The 23907-nt window shown below is 40.2% G+C and overlaps 1 protein-coding gene across 5 annotated transcripts in view; it reads left to right on the top strand.

Moving 5' to 3' along the window:
* The window catches only part of LOC143512535 (cyclin-dependent kinase 16), a 44363-nt gene that overhangs the window by 6822 nt on the left and 13634 nt on the right, over positions 1-23907 (top strand). For 4 of the 5 annotated variants that reach the window (XM_077002986.1, XM_077002988.1, XM_077002985.1 and 1 more), the window contains exons 2-11: positions 8908-9060; positions 14839-14985; positions 16013-16146; positions 18457-18582; positions 20893-20949; positions 21603-21717; positions 21835-21929; positions 22022-22084; positions 22848-22971; positions 23197-23317. In XM_077002986.1, coding sequence (XP_076859101.1) covers positions 8931-9060; positions 14839-14985; positions 16013-16146; positions 18457-18582; positions 20893-20949; positions 21603-21717; positions 21835-21929; positions 22022-22084; positions 22848-22971; positions 23197-23317 — 1112 coding nt within the window. In that variant the 5' untranslated portion in view covers positions 8908-8930. The remainder of the gene's footprint in view (positions 1-8907; positions 9061-14838; positions 14986-16012; positions 16147-18456; positions 18583-20892; positions 20950-21602; positions 21718-21834; positions 21930-22021; positions 22085-22847; positions 22972-23196; positions 23318-23907) is intronic. The other variant, XM_077002989.1, reaches the window with a different exon arrangement.

Genomic DNA, 23907 nt, shown 5'->3' with positions numbered 1-23907 from the left:
TTGGATATATAGTGACTGTGGAGACCATTTGAGTACAGTGCAGTTTGAGATGATCCGAGCTTTGACATTGTGCATTATCTTTACTGGAAGTAGCTACCAAAAGATGGGTCGTAAGATCAAAGAATCTGAACAATACTAGAACAATACAGTGAAATTGAGCAATTCTATATTCACAAAGAGAAGGACATAGTTAGCAACACTAGTCATCTAGACTGTGGTGTTTAAACGCTCCGTTGGTATTAATGTGTACAAAGTATGATCAGAAACCCACACCATTACCACCAACTGCCTGAACCATTGACAGTCACTCAAATCACCTTTCCTCCCCATTCTGATCTGCAGTTTGAATTTCACTAGTTTGTTTTTATCATGTTTACAAGAGTTGCTTCCATGTATTTGGCTGAATGACCGATTGGTGTTAACAAACAGTTTAACAGATATACCTAATAAAGTGCAGGTGAGATTATATTTGTAGTGTCAGCTATCTAGTGTTGGTCAAATGGGTGGTTAATTTGGAGGTCAGTCTAGAGTACCTGTCACGCAGTACATAGACATCTAATACGAACAGGCCACAACAGCTTCTGCGGCTGTGTCTCGAAAGCAAGATGGCCTCTTATGATTGGGTCTAACAATTTAGAATAGTATGTACAATACTATTGTACAATTTAGAATACAAACTCAAAAATGCAGACATGTAGGTAGTGGATTCATTACAAAATACACAAAATGGCTATACGTAACCAGGATTACCTGAGCACAGGGTTGGTGACATGGCTGTTTTTAGTTTTAACCTATTAGGGTCATGAAAAGGGTTTCACAGTGGCTGAAGAGTTTAAGCATGGAGAGAGAATGTTGTGATTCACTGAGATTGTCCAGATGTTCACGGAGAGTCTCCAGATGTTCACGGAGATTCTCCCGATGTTCTTTTTTGATTGCTTAGAGAAGAGGAAAGGCATACCTTCTCAAAAACGTGACCTTGTTCTGAAATATTGTGACCTAAATATTGAACTGGTCTTTAGCACTTTTAAGGTGAATTATGGCCATTTTCACCAAGGACACAGAGCAGCGCTAATGTGTTTGTATCACATACCTCCCAGAATTAGGAGAATCAATTAGTCATGCACTTAAAGAATTATGGTGCTACCTCACGGACATACAAAGGACTCTAAGTGTATTTAAACTGCAACAAAGTGAAATGTTTATTTAGCTTGTTATTTGCCGATGAGAACATAGCTTAATTAGAAAAATATAAAATATATGTTGAAACCCACCAGGTGCACCAACTACTTCAGACATGCACTTCTTCCATGCTTTATTTATTTAATTACATCACTGTATTAATTAATAGAGTCATGTCGAAAAAGTGCAGGAAAACCTAACACAAAAATGATTATGTTCACCTCCGTGTAGTGACAACACTGATGTCATCTTATGGCTTGAAGTGGCATAATGAAACACATCACTGCTATCCAGCAAAACTCATATAGGTTTGAAAACATTGTCTTTCCAACACTGTTTTATTGGTTTGCAACGTGCTCACTCCCATATTTCTCAGCACACATATTTCTCCATAGACGTGAATGAGAGGCGGAGCAAAAGTTGTCAGGCTTCACTGTAATTTAAATAATTAGTTATGATGGACAGCAACCAGTGAGAGCAGTAAACCCCTGTGGCATGAATGCCGAGTGCCATGTATGTGACTAACCTCTAAAGGTAAATGCAAAACAGTATTGTAAATTGGGATGGACTGGTATGTTACCAAACGTGTTGGTCAAATAGGTCAAACTAGATTGAAGTGATGCAGGTTCATTTACAGGATCTTGATCACAGCACACATTGGCTTCTCTAAACAATGTAATCTGCCACCTCCCTTTAGTGGCATTAAAATATTTGCCTTTATACTGCACCCACTAGACACCCTAAAGCGCCCGCTGGAGCCTCCTGTTTCCTCATCTGGAATATGTGGAGAAGCACCTGCAACCCCACAAAACAAAAACAGCTTCTCTGTGCAAAGTGAAGCCTTGTCAGCATAGTGAGAAGAACCCCAGTGCATGTTGGGAAGAACAGTAGATGTGTAGATCCAGGAAACCATTTTGATTCAAACCGAACATCTGGTTGATGATGAGAACAGCACAGTGCACAATCTCATGGTGTTCCCAGGGTGAGTATAAATAATCACAGTGCACTCAATACAGACTCAGACATGGTAAGATAAATATAATGATCTATCAAATTAGTTATAAATATTTTAGAAATCTGCTTTTTACAGTTCTGTTACTATTTGGTAGCAGGTGTGTATAATTTCCTTACTTACTATCGATTAATGAATGTTGCAGATAGGATTTATAGTTGCTCATTGTGAGCTTTGGACTAGGGTTGGGTGGTTTGACGGTATTTCGGTATAAAATATTTAAGTATGTATTTAAAAATGTAAATTTAAAAAAAGTATTTAAATATGATGACAGTATTGTAAAATGTTGTTGGTATATTAACTATGGTGGCCTTTTACCAGTAGGCCTTTTATGTAGTTTCATGTTAATGAAACTTTCAAACGTTAATGAATGTAAGTAGACTGTAAATGCTAGCTAACTAGCACACTAGCTTGCATTTATAATTCATTTTCATTCAGTGTTTCTCTTTTAACACGAGCATGACCAAAGTTTCTCGAGGACATGCTGTCAGTCATTATTCCACAAATCCATGGTGCTGACATGTTGGTATTTAAATAGTCTCCATTTCAGATCCTTATCAGACGTAGCATTTAGAATGCTCAAAAATGTTTGTCTGTGTAATGTTGGGGATTTGGGGGCATAAAGGCAGACACAAGTGCGTAGAGAGGTGAGATTTAGTAGTGGCATTATCAGAGATTCATTCTGCAGATCGGGCTGGATTTACATGAACAATGAGGCATAATGAACCTGAACAAGGAACTCGGACAAGGCAAAAATCAAATAAGAAAACAAACTGAGTATGGAAGTATATGTAGTGACCAGCCTGTAGTGACCAGGGAAGCTGATCTCCAATGACTCATAAGGTCATCCAACCTATCACACAGGTCACACAGCTGTTCTTTGAGCTCTGATTAATCCACAGTTAGCAGCGAATTAAACTCTTCTTGATTTGCGGGATTGCCCGTTTGGTTCATGTTGACATCTGGGGGTTCAGCTTCTTCATCTTCATGATCTGGTGGTGCAGGTTTGACTTCAGCCTCTGGTGCTACAGGCATCCCAAGCACTCACACAGATGGTCTAGTATGTGATCGAACTGGGCCAGACTGGGCCAGACTGGGGCAGACTGGGCATGTGGAGGAGCTGCAGTGGAAGTGCACACATCATCAGAGCAGCTGCCTTATCTCCAGTCTCCAACGTCACCATCTGCTGAGCTTTATTCTGACTTTTAATGCTCTCCTCTGCTCTTGTGTTGCCAGATTCTCTGTGGGGAGTCTAGTGGTTTTGCCCACTTAGTGTGGCCAAGAACCGCCTACTACTGCAGGACAAAAATCTGACTGACGCACAGAATGACCAATCATCTGCTGTTTCAACATGACATAAAATCTTGAAAAATTGAGAAATATTTAAATTTCACCGGCCACTTTATTAGGTACACCTGTCCAAATGCTCGTTAACACAAATGTCAGTCCAGCCAATGACATGGCAGCAACTCAATGAATTTAGGCATGTAGACATGACCAAGACAATCTGCTGCAGTTCAAACCGAGCATCAGAGATTTAAGTCTTTGAACGTGGCATGGATGTTGGTGCCAGATGGGCTGGTCTGAGTATTTCTGAAACTGCTGATCTACTGGGATTTTCATCTATAGGGTTTACAGAGAATGGTCTGAAAAAGAGAAAATATCCAGTGAACAGCAGTTTTGTGGGTGCAAATGCCTTGTTGATGCCAGAGGTCAGAGGAGAGTGGCCAGACTGGTTCTAGCTGATAGAACGGCAACAGTAACTCAAATAACCAGTCAGTACAACCAAAGTATGCAGAAGAGCATCTCAGAACACACAACACGTCAAACCTTGAGGCGGATGGGCTACAGCAGCAACAGACCACACTGGGTGACACTCCTGTCAGCTAAGAACAGGAAACTGAGGCTACAATTCACACAGACTCACCAAAATTGTACAATAGAATATTGGAAAAATATTGCCTGGTCAGATGAGTCTTGATTTCTGCTGCGACATTCAGATGGTAGGGTCAGAATTTGACCTCAACAACATGAAGGCATGGATCCATTCTGCCTTGAATCAACAATTCAGGCTGGTGGTGGTGGTGCAATGGTGTGGGGATATTATCCTGGCACTCTTTGGGCCCATTAGTACCGATTAAGCATCGTGTCAACGCCACAGCCTACCTGAGTATTGTTGCTGACGATGTCCATCCCTGACAGTGTACCCATTTTCTGATGGCTACTTCCATCAGGATAACGCACCATGTCATAAAGTGCAAATCATCTCGTACTGGTTTCTTGAACACTACAATTGAGATCTGGTGACTGTGGAGGCCACAGTGCTCGAATGGCCTCCAGAGTGACCAGATCTCTATCCAATAGAGCACCTTTGGGATGTGGTGGAATGGGAGATTCACATCAGGGTCATTCCATGTCAAATCAACCAAAATTTGGATTGGTCCCTGCTTGACCACCTCAGAATCCCTTCAAACTTTCCCCATTTGTATCCAAAAATACAAAGTATTTCTGTTCCATGTTCAATATTTCAAGAGTTACAGCCGTTTTTGTAACCCCACCCTCAGACGCATCTTTTGCGAAAGTGGCTAAATAGCAATATTTGAATGTGAATATCTCTAAAACTATTACAGCTAGAAGGCTGACATTTTTTTGTATGTTTAGAAACTTGTATACTTCTAATTTATGTGCTTTCTGGTGCTGTAAGTTGTGTTGTGTCAATAGAAAGAATTCCCAAAGTTGGAAAAAAAATCAACTAAGAGTCATTTTCACCTGTCATTATCTCATGGATGGAGTAGAAGAAGGCTGATCTATGTTTTATGTTTCAAAGTACTTCCAGTGGCAATGTTGAAGTAATAATTAAGTTACCTGTTTGTGGTCCAGTTTTTGCACAATTTGCTGTCAAATATCCGATTTCACACATACCCTTGTTTGGACAGATTTCCAAAATACCTATATTTATTTTTTCAATTTTTTTGTTCTTTTATATACTTTGATATGTGCTGATTATATGGTAGAAAAATTGGAATGGCCTTTTTCTAGTGCACCATTAGAGGTGGAGTCTGTATTGGTTAACAAGAATTTTGAGGCGCTAAAGATGTACGAATGCATCAGAGAACCAGAGAATCTTGCTCTCTTCACAATTGTATGGAGCATCTCACTACCATTGTAGATTACCACAGTCATCTCTGTCTGACCAGTGATACACTTTAACTCGCTCATGACGAACACCAAGGCTCAACTTTGGACCTCTACCAGTGCCATAGCATCACTCTCTTGTGTATATCATTTTAAACTTGGTACCATTCAAGGTACGAGATGCAGTTTCCACTAACTTGAGTTTATTGCAGATTTTTTAGTCTACTGGACAGAGGTCTTCTACTTCACCTCTGACAACAGTGTCAATTTGGGTAGACAAAATGAGACAGAGGCGTAATGCTAACGTCAGGACTCTCCACACCTCTGTAAAGGTGCCCAGCTGAAAAGAATACAACAACAAAGTTGTGGTAAGGCAGCTAGAAGACAGCCCACGACTCCTGGGGCGAAAAGCAGGACCTATAACCTAAAACCTTACTGCAAATATTTAAAGACTTTGCAGCTTCACCATACAAACTTAAACAAAGGTTGTGCATTACTTCAAACCCCGTTCTGCTGAAGCACAGACAGGTAAAACAAGAAACACGGGAAGAAAAAGTAAATAAAATTTTGGAACAAAGTATAACCTAATGACATAGCATAAAAATTATTTAACAAGGTGCAGTTGAGACAATCAGAAACTTTAACACCATCTATTCCAATTTTATTTAATTAAAAGTTTGAGATGAAAATAAATAGTAAAAGACGTCGTGGTTATTACAGTAGTAGGTGAGCTAAGGGTGTATGTAGATGGTTATTACAGTAGTAGGAGAGTTAAGGGTGTATGTAGATGGTTATTACAGTAGTAGGAGAGTTAAGGGTGTATGTAGATGGTTATTACAGTAGTAGGTAGGCTTGTCACGATACTAAGAATTACAACTTCGATACGATACTTAAAAAAATATTGAAATTCAAGACCATTTTCGATACCAAAGTCAGATACGGTGCTAATTTCCGTTTTAAAGCCTTTTAATTTTTTTTTATAAACAAACAAATGAATGTTGCTTTGTGTTTGAAAATGCTTGAAATTGTAACTTCATTTCACAACAAATATCTGTCTGACTGAACAGTTCTTTTGTATTACGTTAACAAATACGAGCATCTTGTAATTCCAGGATGAAACATGAACGTGGGCGTTTTGAAAATAAACAACCATTAAATAATGTGATAAAAAAGCGAGTTTCGAGTATATGTATAAATATTTAACTTATCCCAACAAACATGCGATGTCAGAAAGACGTTAAAATCAAGTCTGTATCACGTCGGTCAGTCCAGACCCATTTTTGCATGTCTGGTGGACGTTCAAAACTGGTTCAAAATCTGACAGTGTGACTAGGACCTTAACCTTTTAACTTAACATGAACGTCTATGACGAGTTTTCTATCTGAGCGTCTGACTAGGACCTTTATTGGATGTCAGGACGTGCAAAAACTGCAACTGAACGGCAATAATAGACGTTTAAAAAAGACGTCGCTAAAACTTTCATTCTGGCTTTTCAGTGGACGTCTTTTGAACGTCTGACAAAGTGTCTTTGCTCGTGCTGGGAAATATTGAAATGGACCTTGAAAGTGACATACAAGTGTTTGAATTCCACAAGGTGTATGAACCCTGCAAACATGACTTTGTTCATCGCGCTGAAGCGCGGCGCACGCGAGGTCGTGCACCTCTCGAATTTTGTAACTTCGCGCGCGCCGCGCCTCAGCGCAATGAACAAAGTCATGTTTGCAGGGTTCAATTCAAGCGCTTGTACCAATATTTCCCAGCACGTTAAACTTAATTAAGTTAAATATTTATACATATACTCGAAATGATTAGAAATATTGCGCTTTTAATCACATTATTTAATGGTTGTTTATTTTCAAAACGCCCAATCTTAACGTCTTCACGTTCTCTCGTGTTTCGTCCTGGAATTACAAGAGTTAACGTAATAACGTAACGTGCATTTTTCTTAACGTCTTCACGTTCTCTCATGTTTCATCCTGGAATTATAAGAGGCTCGTATTTGTTAATGTAATACAAGAAAAATGTCCAGTCAGACAGATATTTGTTGTGAAACGAAGTAGTTACAATTTCAACATTTTCAAGTACTTTAGCCTAAATTGCAGCACTTTTCAAACCTGAAACACAAAGCAGCATTAAAATTCGTCAGGTAAGTGTTCATTCCCCTGTTTTGAGGGGTGTTTCTTTTATACTACCACATATAGTTTCGGACAACACTGCAAAGCGGAAAGTATAAAGCCTCCACCGCTCGCGGAGGTTCGCGCGAGGTGCGCGCGGAGTCGAGCGCTATGGTCACTCAACCAGGCTTTAGCGCCCTTCGTTGAAATGTTCCAAAAGCACCGCTTGCAAATGGGCTTGTTCATATCCTTCGGTTTTCCATCTGTATCTGCTTCGAATCCAACAGCACTGTGTTTGCTTTAGCTGCCATATTAACATTACAAACTGTCCTGTGCATTACGGCAGCTTGGGTGGGTCAAACGAGTATTATATAGAGTATATAGTAAGGGTGTATGTAGACGGTTATTACAGTAGTAGGAGAGTTAAGGGTGTATGTAGACGGTTATTACAGTAGTAGGAGAGTTAAGGGTGTATGTAGACGGTTATTACAGTAGTAGGAGAGTTAAGGGTGTATGTAGACGGTTATTACAGTAGTAGGAGAGTTAAGGGTGTATGTAGATGGTTATTGCAGTAGTAGGAGAGTTAAGGGTGTATGTAGATGGTTATTACAGTAGTAGGAGAGTTAAGGTTGTATGTAGACGGTTATTACAGTAGTAGGAGAGTTAAGGGTGTATGTAGACGGTTATTGCAGTAGTAGGAGAGCTAAGGGTGTATGTAGACGGTTATTGCAGTAGTAGGAGAGCTAAGGGTGTATGTAGACGGTTATAACAGTAGTAGGAGAGCTAAGGGTGTATGTAGACGGTTATAACAGTAGTAGGAGAGCTAAGGGTGTATGTAGACGGTTATTACAGTAGTAGGAGAGTTAAGGGTGTATGTAGACGGTTATTACAGTAGTAGGAGAGTTAAGGGTGTATGTAGACGGTTATTACAGTAGTAGGAGAGTTCAGGGTGTATGTAGACGGTTATTACAGTAGTAGGAGAGTTAAGGGTGTATGTAGACGGTTATTACAGTAGTAGGAGAGTTAAGGGTGTATGTAGACGGTTATTACAGTAGTAGGAGAGTTAAGGTGTATGTAGACGGTTATTGCAGTAGTAGGAGAGTTAAGGGTGAATGTAGACGGTTATTACAGTAGTAGGAGAGTTAAGGGTGTATGTAGACGGTTATTACAGTAGTAGGAGAGCTAAGGGTTTATGTAGATGGTTATTACAGTAGTAGGAGAGCTAAGGGTTTATGTAGATGGTTATTACAGTAGTAGGAGAGTTAAGGGTGTATGTAGACGGTAATTACAGTAGTAGGAGAGCTAAGGGTTTATGTAGATGGTTATTACAGTAGTAGGAGAGTTAAGGGTGTATGTAGACGGTTATTACAGTAGAAGGAGAGTTAAGGGTGTATGTAGATGGTTATTACAGTAGTAGGAGAGTTAAGGGTGTATGTAGATGGTAATTGTTCAGTTCTGTCTTTGCAGGCCCCTGAATGAAGTGAGGTCTGATGGACCGAATGAAGATTATCAAGAGACGGTTGTCTATGACTCTACGCAGTGCCCGCCCCGTGGATGAGAACTTGTCCGAGCTCACAGAACACACAGCAGGCGATGATCCACCAACCTCACAAGAAAATGGTGAGAAGACGCACACATTTCTAGCAAATGCCTCATTGTTGCATTGTGGGTAAACGATCTATTGCTGAAATGAAGTACTCGTTTACAGTTATACAAAGCAATACAAATTCTCAGTTTTTCAGACATAATTATTAAGTGTTTTCTTTTTCCTTTTTTGACAATACTCAGCAAGGCATCAGTGTCCATTCCTCAGATATTATAGGTACTGAATTCAGCATTTGAAAACTATGTACTGATGCTACACACAGCACATGTACAAACATCTAATCATAACCATAAGGCTTCATGGTTGGGGCTAACTTACCTCTAGTGGGTAAGGAAAAGTCTGGAAATGTCAAAACAACAATATAAACATACAGTGACCTGATTATGAGAGCGCAAAGATAAGGTTAAATCGAGCAAGTCAGACACACTGACCAAAATCAAGAAAACTGAGCGAAAACCGTGAGATTGAGAGCAGAGGAACAATAATTGTTCGGTTAACTGCGCTCGTGTCTCGCAGCCCCGCAGGCGCTTCACTGTTTTCAGCTTTTCAGTTTTTTGCTCGCTTCTAAAATTTCTGCTCACTTCATGATTACAAGAGGAAACGTCACAGATCAAGGCTGGGTAGATGATTACCTGAACCTTTGATTGTAACTGCCAGTAGGCCATGACGCCACCTTTTTAAACAATTAGACATCATGGATAATAACATTTACCACTCAAAGCCAAAGAAATGTTTGGATACAACTCTACAAACAGGCCTCCCTATTGATTAAGGCTGTACCCAGCAAGATGTCAGCAAAACATGCAGGCTGGGCATTTATTTGCCCATAAAATAGTCCACTGCGGGATTTCAGACTGTCTATTACTCCGTGTTATGGGCAAATGGCTGAAGCAATGTTTTCAGGACATGTACATGAGAGGAAAAAGGAAATCCGTGCCCATCATGGCAGCAACCTGGGCCCCTGCAATCAGGGTCATTTTATGCTGTAAGTGCTAAGCAAAACTGAGCCATGTAGACATGGCCAAGACGGCCTACTGAAGTTCAAATGTAAACCAGACTGATGTGAATCAGATTGGGGAAGAAAGGTGATTTGAGGGACTTTGAACGTGGAATGGTTCTGGGCTTAAATACCCTGTTGATGCCAGAGGTCAGAGAAAGGCCAGACTCATTTGAGTTGATGAAAAGACCCCAATTAACCACTTTACAACAGTTCTGCAGAAGAACATCTCTAAAAACAAAAAACAGAACTCATTGAACCTTGAAGCAGAACTGGGTGCTACTTCTCAACTGAGAACTAAGGCCAAGACTACAATTGGCACAGACTCACCAAAATTAGCCAGCAGAAGAACAAACATTGCCTGGTCTCATGAATTTTGATTTCTGCTGCATGATTCAGATAGTATGGTCAGAATTTGGCGTTAAAGCATGGATCCATCCCGACTTGTATCAGCGGATCAAGTGGCTGGTGGTGGTGTAATGGTTTGGGCCCCTTAATACTGTTCAAATACCACATCCTACCTGATTATTGTTGCTGATCATGGCCATACCTACACACACACACACACACACACACACACACACACACACACACACACACACACACACACATACAGTGGAGGAAATAAGTATTTGATCCCCCACTGATTTTAAAAGTTTTAATATAAAACAATAAATGAAACGTCTCATAATTTTATGCCAGCTTTATTTTAACAGTGCCACATAGAATATCAAAAGAAAAACTGAGAAAATTACATGAAACGAGAAATAAAAAATAATTTGCATTTCATTGAGGGAAATAAGTATTTAAACCCCTAGTAAAACATCATTTAATACTTGGTGGCAAAACCCTTGTTGGCAAGCAGAGCAGTCAGACGTTACTTATAGTTTTTTATAAGGTTTGCACACACTTCAGGAGTAATTTTGGCCCACTCCTCTATGCAAATCATCTCCAAATCTTTAAGGTTTTTAGGCATGCATTTGGAAACGCGAAGCTTCAGCTCTCTCCATAGATTTTCTATGGGATTGAGGTCAGGAGACTGGCTAGGCCATTCCATGACCTTGATATGGTTCTTATGGAGCCACTCCTTTGTTTCCTTGGCTGTATGTTTTGGGTCGTTGTCGTGCTGAAAGACCCATCCACGACCCATTTTCAGTGCCCTGGCAGAGGCAAGGAGGTTGTCACCCAGGATTTTGCGATACATGGCCCCGTTCATCTTCCCGTCAATGCAGTGAAGTTGACCTGTGCCCTTAGAAGAAAAACACCCCCAAAACATAATACTTCCACCACCATGCTTGATGGTGGGGATGGTATTCTTAGGGTCATAGTCTGTATTTTTCTTCCTCCAAACACGTCGAGTTGAGTTGAAGCCAAAGAGCTCAATTTTGGTCTCATCTGACCACAGCACCTTCTCCCAGTTTCTCTCGGAGTCATTAATATGTTCATTGGCAAACTTGAGGCGGGCCTGGACGTGAGCCTTCTTGAGCAGAGGAACCTTGCGTGCACTGCCGGATTTTAAACCATTACGTCTCAGTGTATTACCAATGGTTTTTTTGGAGACTGTGGTCCCAGCTGCCTTGAGATCATTACTCAGCTCCTCCCGTGTAGTTCTTGGCTGATTTTTAGCCTTTCTCATGATCAAGGAGACTCCACGAGGTGAGATCTTACATGGAGCTCCAGGCCTGGGTCCATTGACAATAATGTACTTCATCCACTTCCAAATAACTGCACCAACAGTTGTCACCTTCTCATCCAGCTTCTTACTTATGGCTTTGTAGCCCATTCCAGCCTTGTGTAGGTCAACAATTTTGTCCCTGACATCTTTAGACAACTCTTTAGTCTTGCCCATGGTGGAGATGTTGGGAGTGTCACTGAGACTGTTGGCAGGTTTTATACAGGTGAAAATTTTGGACAGGTGTCTCTCACCCAGGTAATGACTTCACTGTGATTAGGGTGTGTCAGTGGTCTGTGGGAGCAAACATTAGTCATGGTTTTACTAGGGGATCAAATACTTATTTCCCTCAATGAAATGCAAATTATTTTTTATTTCTCATTTCATGTAATTTTCTCCATTTTTCTTTTGATATTCTATGTGGCACTGTTCAAATAAAGCTGCATAAAATTATGAAACGTTTCATTTTTTTTTTTGTATTAAAACTTAGTCAGTGGGGGATCAAATACTTATTTCCTCCACTGTATATATATATATATATATATATATATATATATATATGTATGTGTGTGTGTATATGTATTTCCACACCAACACACTCACAAATATGTGGCAAAATTGCAGTGCATAATGTTGGTTGATGTTCACACCAAATCTCATAAATTGGGAATATGTGATGAGTAATATTTAGTGAGATAAATACTGGCGGTGAGCACCAGTTCTCCAGGTGGAAACACCTCACGGAGGTCAGACAGGAACCGCACAACTTGTCCCTGACAGGAAGGCAGCAGTATCTTAAATAACTAGTCTGTACAACTACAACATGATAATATGCCATGTAAAACAACAGTGAATCTAGTGGCCTCTCCAGTGTAATCTTATGCCACCTTTTTGAGATGTAGTGAAATGACAACTGACAAAACTGCAGAAATTATGTGATGCAATCATGTCAAGCAAATCAACAAAATAATATCTCAAGCTCCTGTTAGAATATTAGTGTGCATGCTAGTATATGTGGTGGAATGTACAGTATATGGACTGTACTCAGACTGTGTCAACAGGCATTGTGCAATATTAAATACTAAATTACATCCGATATAACCACATTCAACGTGTAATTGCACACACTTATGTCAAACATTTGTTCGTAAGAATTACATGAAAGAAGCTTTCTGTGTGTTCTTTTTATATTTTTTATATACAGTGAGGAAAATAAGTATTTGAACAACCTGCGACTTTGCAATTTCTCTCACTTAGAAATCATGCAGGGGTTTAAAATTTTTATTTTGCACAGTGCATGTCCACTGTGAAAGATACAATCATACATACATTTTTTAGATTATATGTATGACAGTGTATGATTTTTTTTAATAATTTGTCTATTACTGCTGCAAATAAGTATTTGAACACCAGTAAAAATCAATGTTAATATTTGGTACAGTAGTGTTTGGTTGCAATTATAGAGGTCAAATGTTTCCTGTAGTTTTTCACCAGGTGTGCACACACTGCACCAGGGATTTTGGCCCATTCCTCCACACAGATCTTCTCCAGATCAGCCAGGTTTCTGGGCTATCACTGAGAAACATGGAATTTGAGCTCCCTCCAAATATTTTCGGTAGGGTTTAGGTCTGGAGACTGGCTAGGCCACTCCAGAACCTTGATATGATTCTCACGTAGCCACTCCTTGGTTATCCTGACTGTGCACTCATCCTGTCCCATGTGCAGATGATGATTCCACCCCATGATTCACAGTAGTGATGGTGTTTTTGGGATTGTACTATCATTCTTTTTCCTCCAAAACATCTGTTGGTCTCATCTGACCACAGAACTTTCTCCCATGACTCCTCTTGATCATCCAAATTGTCATGGGCAAAAAATGTAAGCAGGGGAACCTCCTGTACCATACATAACTTTAAACTATGACGTCTTAGTGTATTACCCACAGTAACCCTGGAAACAGTGGTGCCAGCTCTCTTCAGGTCATTGACCAGCTCCTCCCGTGTAGTTCTGGGCTGGTTCCTCACCTTTCTTAGGATCATTGCTACACCACGAGGTGAGATCTTACATGGAGCTCCAGTCTGAGGGAGACTGACGGTCATGTTTAGCTTCTTCCATTTTCTAATAATTTTCCATTTTCTCTTTTTTCACCAAGCTGTTTGGTAATTACCCCGAAGCTCTTTCCAGCCTTGTGGAGGTCTAGAACTTTGTCTCTGGTGTCTTTGGACAGCTCTTTGGTCTTAGCCATGTTAGTAGTTGGAGTCTTACCGATTGTGTGGGGTGGACAGGTGTCAGGCCGCCCAATGGAGGATGGGTTCCCTTTTGAGTCTTGGTCCTCCCAAGGTTTCTTCCTATTCCCCACCATCTAGGGAGTTTTTCCTTGCCACTGTCGCCTTTGGCTTGCTCATTAGGGATTTGGACCCATAGTATTGTTAACTTTGTAAATCCTGTAAAGCGCTTTGTAACAACATATGTTGTGAAAAGCGCTATACAAATATATTTGATTTGATTTGATTCTTTATGCAGCTAACGACCTCAAACAGGTGCTTGTAATTTTGAATAATAAGTGGAGTAGAGGTGGAGGGCCTGAATTAAAATACTTATTTGATAAAAAAATCATGTGATTTCCAGACAATTTTTTTATTATGTCTCTCACAGTGGACATGCACCTAAGATGAAAATTTCGTAGCCCTCCGTGATTTCTAAGTGGGAGAACTTGCAAAGTGGCAGGATGTTCAAATACTATTATTCTCACTGTATGATCTGTCTTTCACACTTTCCCTGGCATGATTCTTGCTTTGTCCTGTAAGTAATTTTGTACCCAGGTCTCCTATAGCTATTTGTTTTTATATTTTTCATCTCTCTCTCTCTCTCTCTCTTCTCTATCCCTCTCCCCCTCTTGCTCTTCCTCTCTCTCTCTCTCTCTCTCTCTCTCTCTCTCTCTCTCTCTCTCTCTTCCTCTCTTTTCTCTATCCCCCTCCCCCTCTTGCTCTTCCTCTCTCTCTCTCTCTCTCTCTCTCTCTCTCTCTCTCTCTCTCTCTATCCCTCTCCCCCTCTTGCTCTTCCTCTCTCTCTCTCTCTCTCTCTCTCTCTCTCTCTCTCTCTCTCTCTCTCTCTCTCTCCCAGAGCCCATGGTTTGTCCCGTGCCCCCTCCTGCATCCCACAGTGCCCCGTCTTTCTTGCGACAGTATGCAGGGGGTTTGGGGCGCGGAGCGAGCCGTAGAGATTGTCTGGACCGCCCCTACCTCTCCCTACACCGGACTGGCTCTCTTGGTGACTCTCTCTCTTTATTTTCTCGTTTGCATGTCTCTCTGACTTTCTCTGTTTCTCTTTCTTTCTGTTTTGTTTTGTTGTACCCTTGAAAAGTTCCCCTTGAAAATGTCTTTGAGGAATGGACAAAATCATGGAAAGGTCTTGTCGAAGATTTATTTATTTGATTTCTGTCAGTGATTGTCTAAACAAGGAAACTAATATCATGGGCCACTTGAAAACAAGCTTTTCATGTAAATAATGTATTTTTTAAACAGTTATATTCTGAACAGTCTGTGCAGTCATAATAGAGACAAAATGCTTTCAGCTTAGCAGAAAAAGATGTTTTCATCTTATTTTAAGATCATTTCAACTTTAAAGTGGTCTGTTAAGATACTTTTGTTTGCACTGAATTTGCTGTTTGTTGGGGACAAAGGCAGTCTGGCTGAAGTAAGCAGTGAATGTTTGCTGGTAACAGATGTCTGTAACGTTAGCAGCTTGAGTAAGAATTACTTATGGATGACGGAGACCTATTAGGGTTACCTGTGTGCTGAGGGCTCTTCATTCCTTTGGTACAAGCTGAAATGAATACAGAAACAGTATCAGTAATGTCACCTTGTAAGCAGCGTTGGTCACAGGGTTTTGTGTGACTTCATTTTTTCAGTTTCACTGTGTGGTTGCGTTTGGCTTAACACCTGCAGCTAATGTAAACAATACTGAATCTGTATGATGATCAAATACACTTCAGTTTCAGTTTAATACCAAACCTCATTAGACTGGATTAAGGATGTTATTGTGTTTTAATCTTGTATTAAGGCAAATCATTTTATAGCCACATGGTTTTTAAAAACATTTATATTTTTCAAAATTCTCCTAAAACCACTGAAAGAAATGTTATACATCATCTTCACTGCATGGTGTCAGTACCTAAGCAGTGAGTATAGAAGTTGCTGATAGACTCTGTGAGTGTATGTATGTGTGTTTGTGGGTGTGCGTGTTTGTGTGTTTTCATTCATTTTTGTGTATATGTATACGTATGTTTTGTGGGCAGGCATAGTGCATGAGAACGTAAAGATGGGCTCAGATGGAGAGAGTGATCAGGCATCGGGCACGTCGTCTGATGAAGTACAGAGTCCTGTCAGGGTCCGGATGCGGAACAACCATTCACGACGTATCTCCAATGAGGTAACGTACAACCATCCCTAAAGCACCACGTTTATAACCATCCCTAAAAGACCATGTTTATAACCATCCCTAAAGCACCACGTTTATAACCATCCCTAAAGCACCACGTTTATAACCATCCCTAAAGCACCACGTTTATAACCATCCCTAAAGCACCACGTTTATAACCATCCCTAAAGCAGCAATACAGTGAAAATATGACTTCAAATAGGTGCCATTAATACAGGTAATGAGTGGGGGAAAGAGGAGCCTCTTAAAAAAGAAGTTACAGGTCTGTGACAGCCAGAAATCTTGCTTGTTTGTAGGTGACCAAATACTTATTTTCCACCATTATTTGCAAATAAATTCAGACAAAATGATTTTCTCAATTTTTTTTTCCACATTTTGTCTCTCATAGTTGAGGTCTACCTATGATGTCAATTACAGGCCTCTCTCATCTTTTTAAGTGGGAGAACTTGCACAATTGTTGACTGACTAAATACTTATTTTCCCCACTGTAACTGCATAGCTATTACTAATCTGAAGTCAAATATACGGTTAATTATGCAAACCCATACTCATCACAGTACTTTAACAATGAAAATGTTATTGCTTCTGGTGATTTTCAGGTGCACTTTAAAATCTGATAAGGATAAGTGATATAAAAGGTTTAAAAAGGCAAAAAAAAAAAAAAAAAAAAAAAGAATGAAGGTGCAGTTTTTCTAGTTTTAGGATTAAGAATGGAACCCAATACTACTTTTTCTTTTTAAGCTAAAGAATGTATGTCACTTTTATTGTGCAGGTTTACCAGTGTGAATCTGCTGCAGTATACAGCATATTGGGCTGAAATTGCATAAAGGAAGACGGACATCTGACAGTTACTGGCCTACGTCAAACTTGTGACCTATACTACAATGATCAATAGTGATACTTTTGATACAGAAGATCACTCACTCTTGCTAAAAAAAATTACATAGCTAAATAGTTCAAAGAACAGAGCTTCTGATAGATGATGGTGTGTGGACCTTTGAGAGACGTAAATCTAAATTTCTTTCAATAAGCAAAGGGGTACCACATGTTTTATTTATCATATTGTTTCCACTGTAACAGATTGTATATCTGTTGATGATGATGTTTCATGCTGTGCTCAGGCAGCCATTAAAATATTGGAGTTCCATTCACTCTTCAGAACCACACATCTGTTCGAAACACAGACAGAACAAGATCATATATTTCAGAGTTACTCACATTGACTATATTATGTTGAATGGTTTTTCTTCAAGATATATTCAGTAATGAAGTCTCAAAGAATAAGTACCTTGGCATCTGGCTGAAGACAAGCTAACCAAAGCTGGATGGCTGTCTCCAACTGTAGCATGAAACACACCTGCTACTTTTTATCCACTGTTTGAGGCTCTAATCTAGATGACGGCGTATATACCATCCCAGCTTACTGTGAGAAATGGAATCTACCAGTTCACCACAAATGTATTTATTATACTCCAGGTGCCTTGAATTTTACTGACCTGGTATATCTGCTGTTAATTATTCAGCCTCAGTGAACTGGATTACTGTACAATTACTGGATTACTGTACAATTACTGGATTACTGTACAATTACTGGATTACTGCTTTACTGTTTTACTGTCTTTTACATGGATAGAGAAAGAAAGAAAGAAACTACTGATCCCGAAGGAAATAGCAGTGTTACAGTAGCAGGATATGAGACTGCACATAGATGTACTAACATTAGGCACAACAAACCGTTAACATCCATTAGGCAGAAGAAAAATATATATACAATATAAAATATAAATAGCTTTTATTATATTTATTATAACATATAATAGTTATCTAATAGACTTGACATACTTCTGAATATGAGTAACATGCAATAAAGCAGTGAAAGTGCAAGTGTATATCTAAACATGTTTTACATTTTAAACAGATAACAGGTTGTTGCATGTACATATGGTGACGTAGCACAACATTATTGTCACATTATTGTATTATTAGTCTTTCAAATTCGTTTTTTCCCTATGGCACTTGACTACACTGATGAAGAGAGCAGCATCTCAATGTAAACTCAAGCTTAAATGATGATGATGATGATAACAGCATATTTTTGACACATAATGTCCATATTAAGGAGCCCTACAGTCTTCTGTTACAATTCCTGAAGTATAGCCAAGCCTTTGTCTACAAGCAGTGCTTTTGATTTGTGAAGTTTAATGACAGGCTCTTTTAGTCTGAATGAATGTGCTATTGCACACTGCTGGCAGTATCATTTCCTCTTTCTTATTCACTCCCATGTTTTTTCTTCCTCTGCAGGATATTAATAAGCGTCTGTCACTGCCAGTTGATATTCGTTTGCCGGAGGGCTACTTGGAAAGGTTTGCTATGAACAGTCCTCCTTTTGACAAACCCCTGAGTCGGAGGCTACGGCGTGCTTCTCTGGTAACCCATTCTTCCCTCCTCTCTCTCTCTCTCTCTCTCTCTCTCTCATTACTGTAGTGTCATGTTTTTCTCATACTTAGCTTTAGCCAGAGCAGAGAAAACAGCTAGCTAGCTAGCTAGCTTGCCAACTCTAAGCTACATGCCGTTAAGTAGCTAAATTGACAGTACTTAACATTACAGAATGCATGAATTTGATTGGACAAAACAGAGAAAAGTAATTTGTGCCTGCCTGCATCCAATGTGTTGGCTGGAATTAAGATGTCTGTAGGGTACTTAGATTATGCACATTTGTACGTAATGTTTTATGAATAAAAATATATTATGTATTGTATTGGTACATAGGTTGATATTAATATGTAGAGCTCGGAAGTCCTGGCTATAGCTCCGTGATCTCTTATTGTTATGATTTAGACAATCATTGTTATGACATATGTCCTCAGTATCATAACTGTCATTAGCAGTTATTTGCAGAATGATCTACTGTTGTCATTATTTATGCACTCTGTGTTACTAGTTACATGGCATCAGGGACAAAAACGTTAACCTTTCCATTTGACTTTCTTGGCTTAATGTCAAACTCCAAAAGAGCTGTTGCTACTCAACAGATCTTGTTCTTATTTCTACATAAAGGTTAGAAGTCAGTGTTTATGGACAGCAGTGTTTATGGACAGTAGTGTTGTGGATTGAATGAATAATATTGGCAGTTAATTTTGAGCTTCATTCTTCTGTTTTGCTTTGTCTTTGCAAAAACTAATTAGTTAAACTTTTACCACTGCCTGGTGTTGATACCAGCCCAGGCCTCCTCATTAATCCAAACAGGAAGCTTGGGCTTGTTTTCATTTTTGAGGAAGATAGAACCTCCAAATGGAAAATAAACCTTAAACCATGCATGAACTCCCACAAACACATTCACATTAGGTGAGTCTTGATGTTGGAGTCGTTAACATTACTCAGCAACAGATGTAGGGTCTCCTTCACAGCCCTTCTAGCAGGTCCTGTGTGGTTAACTACGCTACATTACTCAGCAGCAGAGCAGATGAAGGGTCTCCTTCACAGCCCTTCTAGCAGGTCCTGTGTGGTTAACTACGCTACATTACTCAGCAACAGATGTAGGGTCTCCTTCACAGCCCTTCTAGCAGGTCCTGTGTGGTTAACTACGCTACATTACTCAGCAACAGATGTAGGGTCTCCTTCACAGCCCTTCTAACAGGTCCTGTGTGGTTAACTACGCTACATTACTCAGCAGCAGATGTAGGGTCTCCTTCACAGCCCTTCTAGCAGGTCCTGTGTGGTTAACTACGCTACATTACTCAGCAACAGATGTAGGGTCTCCTTCACAGCCCTTCTAGCAGATCCTGTGTGGTTAACTACGCTTCATGTAGTCACCACACTTCCATAATCAAAACTCGTAACTGGTGATATATAAGATGCAACATTGAGCTTCTTCTACTGGAATCCTCAATTAGGTGTATTTAAGTTTGTTGGAAGATTATTTCTGAAATGACAAAGGGCATAGCTGAAGGATAGATGTGAGTCTGTTGGCATTGGCGTAAGGCCCAGGGCATTCTTTTGTTTGCATGTTTATTTGTGTTAATTCTGCGTGTGTTTTAGATGAGAGGCGGAGCGAGAGAGTGAAATAATTAGCATGCATCATTTGTTAAGTTGGTTAGCGTAGACGCAGATGATGTAAGACAGAAACACGGTTATTGCATTTACCCTGGAGTGAAAATCAAATGTAAACAGATCAGCGCTGGTCCAGAACACACACTGTGCTCCTAGCGTTGTATTAGTCTACTTCTTCTACCACTTCAGTATCAGCGCTGGTCCAGAACACACACACTGCTCCTAGCGTTGTATTAGTCTACTTCTTAGTCTACAGTGACCAAAGCCGTTCTGTACCCTGCAGGTATCAGAGAAAGTCAGGTGGCATTTTATTTGAATGAATGAATGAATGAATGAATGAATGAATGTTCGATTTATATAGCGCCTTTCAGAATACCCAAGGCGCTTATTTTACATTCTAATCTCTTGTTTAATTGTTCCTTGAATGTGGAATCCTAAAAGGGTTGTTTGGGGGTCATTTGGCCCATAAACACACATTTTGATATGATGTTTTGTTGATTGGTTTCTTGTAAATGTGTTCCTCATATGAAACTTTGCGTCTTGGCTGTGTCTTGTTCCAGCTCTCGTATTTTGGCATGTCTCGTGCTTTTGTTCTGAACTGCTTCCTCAGGTTCTGTATATGTAGTACTCAAATACACCTGTGATGAACAATGACCTCTGACCTTTTGCTCTTTATCTGTCACACAGTCTGAAATTGGCTTTGGGAAACTGGAAACATACATAAAACTGGACAAACTAGGAGAGGTAAAACAAACAACAAAATAATAATAAAAACAGGAACTGAATTAGATAACCTTTTTGAAGTGTATGATATTTGTCTGTGTACCATATCAAAATTGTGAACCTCTTCACCAGCCTCCGTGTGTGCAGCAGTGAAGAACATCTAAGAAGTGTCACATGTGCTTGTTTAGCCAAACGCCTATCAGTTTGGGTTTATTCACAGTGGACTAGTGGATCACTGGGGTTTGCAGCTTCACCTGCTATCTCACTGATGTAACCTAACATAACTCGTAATCTGATCCATGCCGATGAATAAGGCCAGCTGGCACCAGCCAACAACAGCCTTACAAGGTCCAAGACAGAATGAGTTAGATAAACATTTCCATAGGCAGGTCACACATCCAGACTGCAGTGAAATTAACAACCACATGCCCACACATTAAAGTATGATTCAGTCTGTTTGTGAAATCCATATTTTATGTAGTCCCTAAATAGGTTCAGATGATTTTGTAAACCAGTAGCTGAGTAGCTGATTATTAGCAAACATCTGTGAAATCTAAAAAATAAAAAAAATCACCAGAACAGTTAACCCACAAAGTAAATATTTATAAAAGGTTCTGTCAGAAGTGCAGTAGAATGAGGAGGCGTGTCCTGACATCTCCCCGTAATGTGCACAGGGCACTTACGCCACGGTCTTCAAGGGACGCAGTAAACTGACCGATAATCTGGTGGCGCTGAAGGAGATCAGACTGGAGCACGAGGAGGGAGCGCCGTGCACCGCTATACGTGAAGGTACCGCACCACCTGCTGCACGCACGCACCCGCAAACATCCAAGAACCTGATCTCAGATCAGCATTTGACCAACCTCACTCTCCCCCGCTTTGTCTTCCTTCTTCTGTGTAAAATAGTGTCGCTGCTGAAGGATTTAAAACACGCCAACATCGTCACCCTTCACGACATCATCCACACAGACAAGTGTCTCACGCTGGTCTTCGAGTACTTGGTTGGTATATGAGCTGTTGCGTGTGGGTCTCCTGCATGTTCTGGTTGGTGTGATCCAACGTTCCAACACTCGTCTTTCTGGTGAATATTCAGGAACGGGATCTAAAGCAGTACATGGATGATTGTGGCAGCATCATGTGTGTTCACAACGTCAAAGTGAGTACGCGCATCATCTTCTACTCTGTATCTGATTGGCTGTTGAAATCACCAATAATAGAAGATTACAGATCAGAGTCAGTTTGTCTCTTAGAAGTGATGATTTATTTATCTTCACTGAAAGATTACATTTGGCTGTAGGTTGTACATTGATATGTGTTTCCACCAAGCCAATTTGGTCACTGTTTCCTTAAACAATAGGGCAGGGCTATTCAACTTTTTCTGCGGGCCAGATTTGGCAGAGAGCTCTGACCTGTGGGCCAGACAATTTTCAGACCTATATCAATACTGTCATAGGAGAATGTACATTGAACACAAACTAGTGACAGAGAAACGTGCCATAAAGCGCCACACAGTGTCGTAAAATGTTGCAAATAAAATGTTATTTATTTTTACGGCAGTTTATCACATATTTATTATTATTTGTGGGGAGATGGGCCGCGGGCCGGTACAAATTAATTAAAGGGCCGGTTCTGGCCCGTAGTTGAATAGCCCTGCAATAGGACATAGAACTCCAGATCAGGACATGTGTTTCTCACACAACCCTGCACTTCATTATTAGTCTAATTAAAATGTGTTCACATCACGTAGAGCTGGAGCCCACGTCATTTAGTGTATATGAAAATGGCCACAAGGGTTCCTATATACTGTATATCATTGAAATTGAGTCCCACGTCATTTAGTGTATATGAAAATGGCCACAAGAGTTCCTATATACTGTATATCATTGAGATTGAGTCATTTACGGTCATCTGCTCTGCAGATTTTTCTGTTTCAGCTTTTGCGAGGACTAGCGTATTGTCATCGAAGGAAAGTTCTACACAGAGACTTGAAACCCCAGAATCTTCTTATTAATGACCGAGGAGAGCTGAAGCTGGCAGACTTTGGTGAGTAAACCCCACAATAGATGAACACACACACCATGAAAAGAGTGGATAAATATGACGTGTAATGCAGTTCTATTTTATGTCATTGGGATTAAGGTACTAAACATCTCACATTTCTGACTCTTGAGAGACTGTTCACATTTCTCTGGCAGGTGTTGCTTTCATCTGCGTAAATCTTACATCCTGGAACCCATTGTAGATATGTCACAGGGTTTGTTGTTGCAGGTCTGGCTCGAGCAAAGTCTGTGCCAACCAAGACTTACTCTAATGAGGTGGTAACACTCTGGTACAGACCTCCTGACGTGCTGTTGGGGTCAACAGAATACTCCACTCCTATAGACATGTGGTGAGACACCCACCCACACTCACAGAAAATGTAAAACCATCCCTCTGTTTTATTTACATTCAGTTAGGAGCTCTTTACAATAAATGGACTGAGTACACCCCCCTGGCTGAGATGGGACATTAACAGATGTCTGTATACACTTTCAATACATCCAAACTTGTTAAGTTTCACCTTTTTAAGTTTTTTTTTTTTTTACCTTTCTGCACTTTTATGAAGGAAATGTGCAGTTCTTGTGTGTGGTTTAGTCTTTCTGGGCTTTATTTCTGTCATGGCTCTAGAGCAGGGGTGCCCGTTACGTCGAAGTGCGGGTCGATCGCGAAGGAAGTGCGGGTAGATCGCATGACATTAAAAAATAGTGGATGAATGACAGGCTATCATCCATCTGCACTGACGGTTGTATTTTGATTGGTTGTATTATTGACACACATCGCCACCACCCCCCCCTCAACGATCGACACACGGCACTAAAAAATAAATAGGTAGATCTTTCAGACTTGGTCATCTTAAGAGTAGCTTGTGGGCACCCCTGCTCTAGAGTCTTGGCCACCATTACATTTGTTGTTTAAGCAATGGTACAATAACCATATATT

Source organism: Brachyhypopomus gauderio, chromosome 4 (assembly GCF_052324685.1).
Source record: "Brachyhypopomus gauderio isolate BG-103 chromosome 4, BGAUD_0.2, whole genome shotgun sequence".
Lineage (NCBI taxonomy): Eukaryota > Metazoa > Chordata > Actinopteri > Gymnotiformes > Hypopomidae > Brachyhypopomus > Brachyhypopomus gauderio.
The sequence above is the reverse complement of the archived record's forward strand: the minus strand, read 5'-3'. Positions and strand labels throughout refer to the sequence as shown.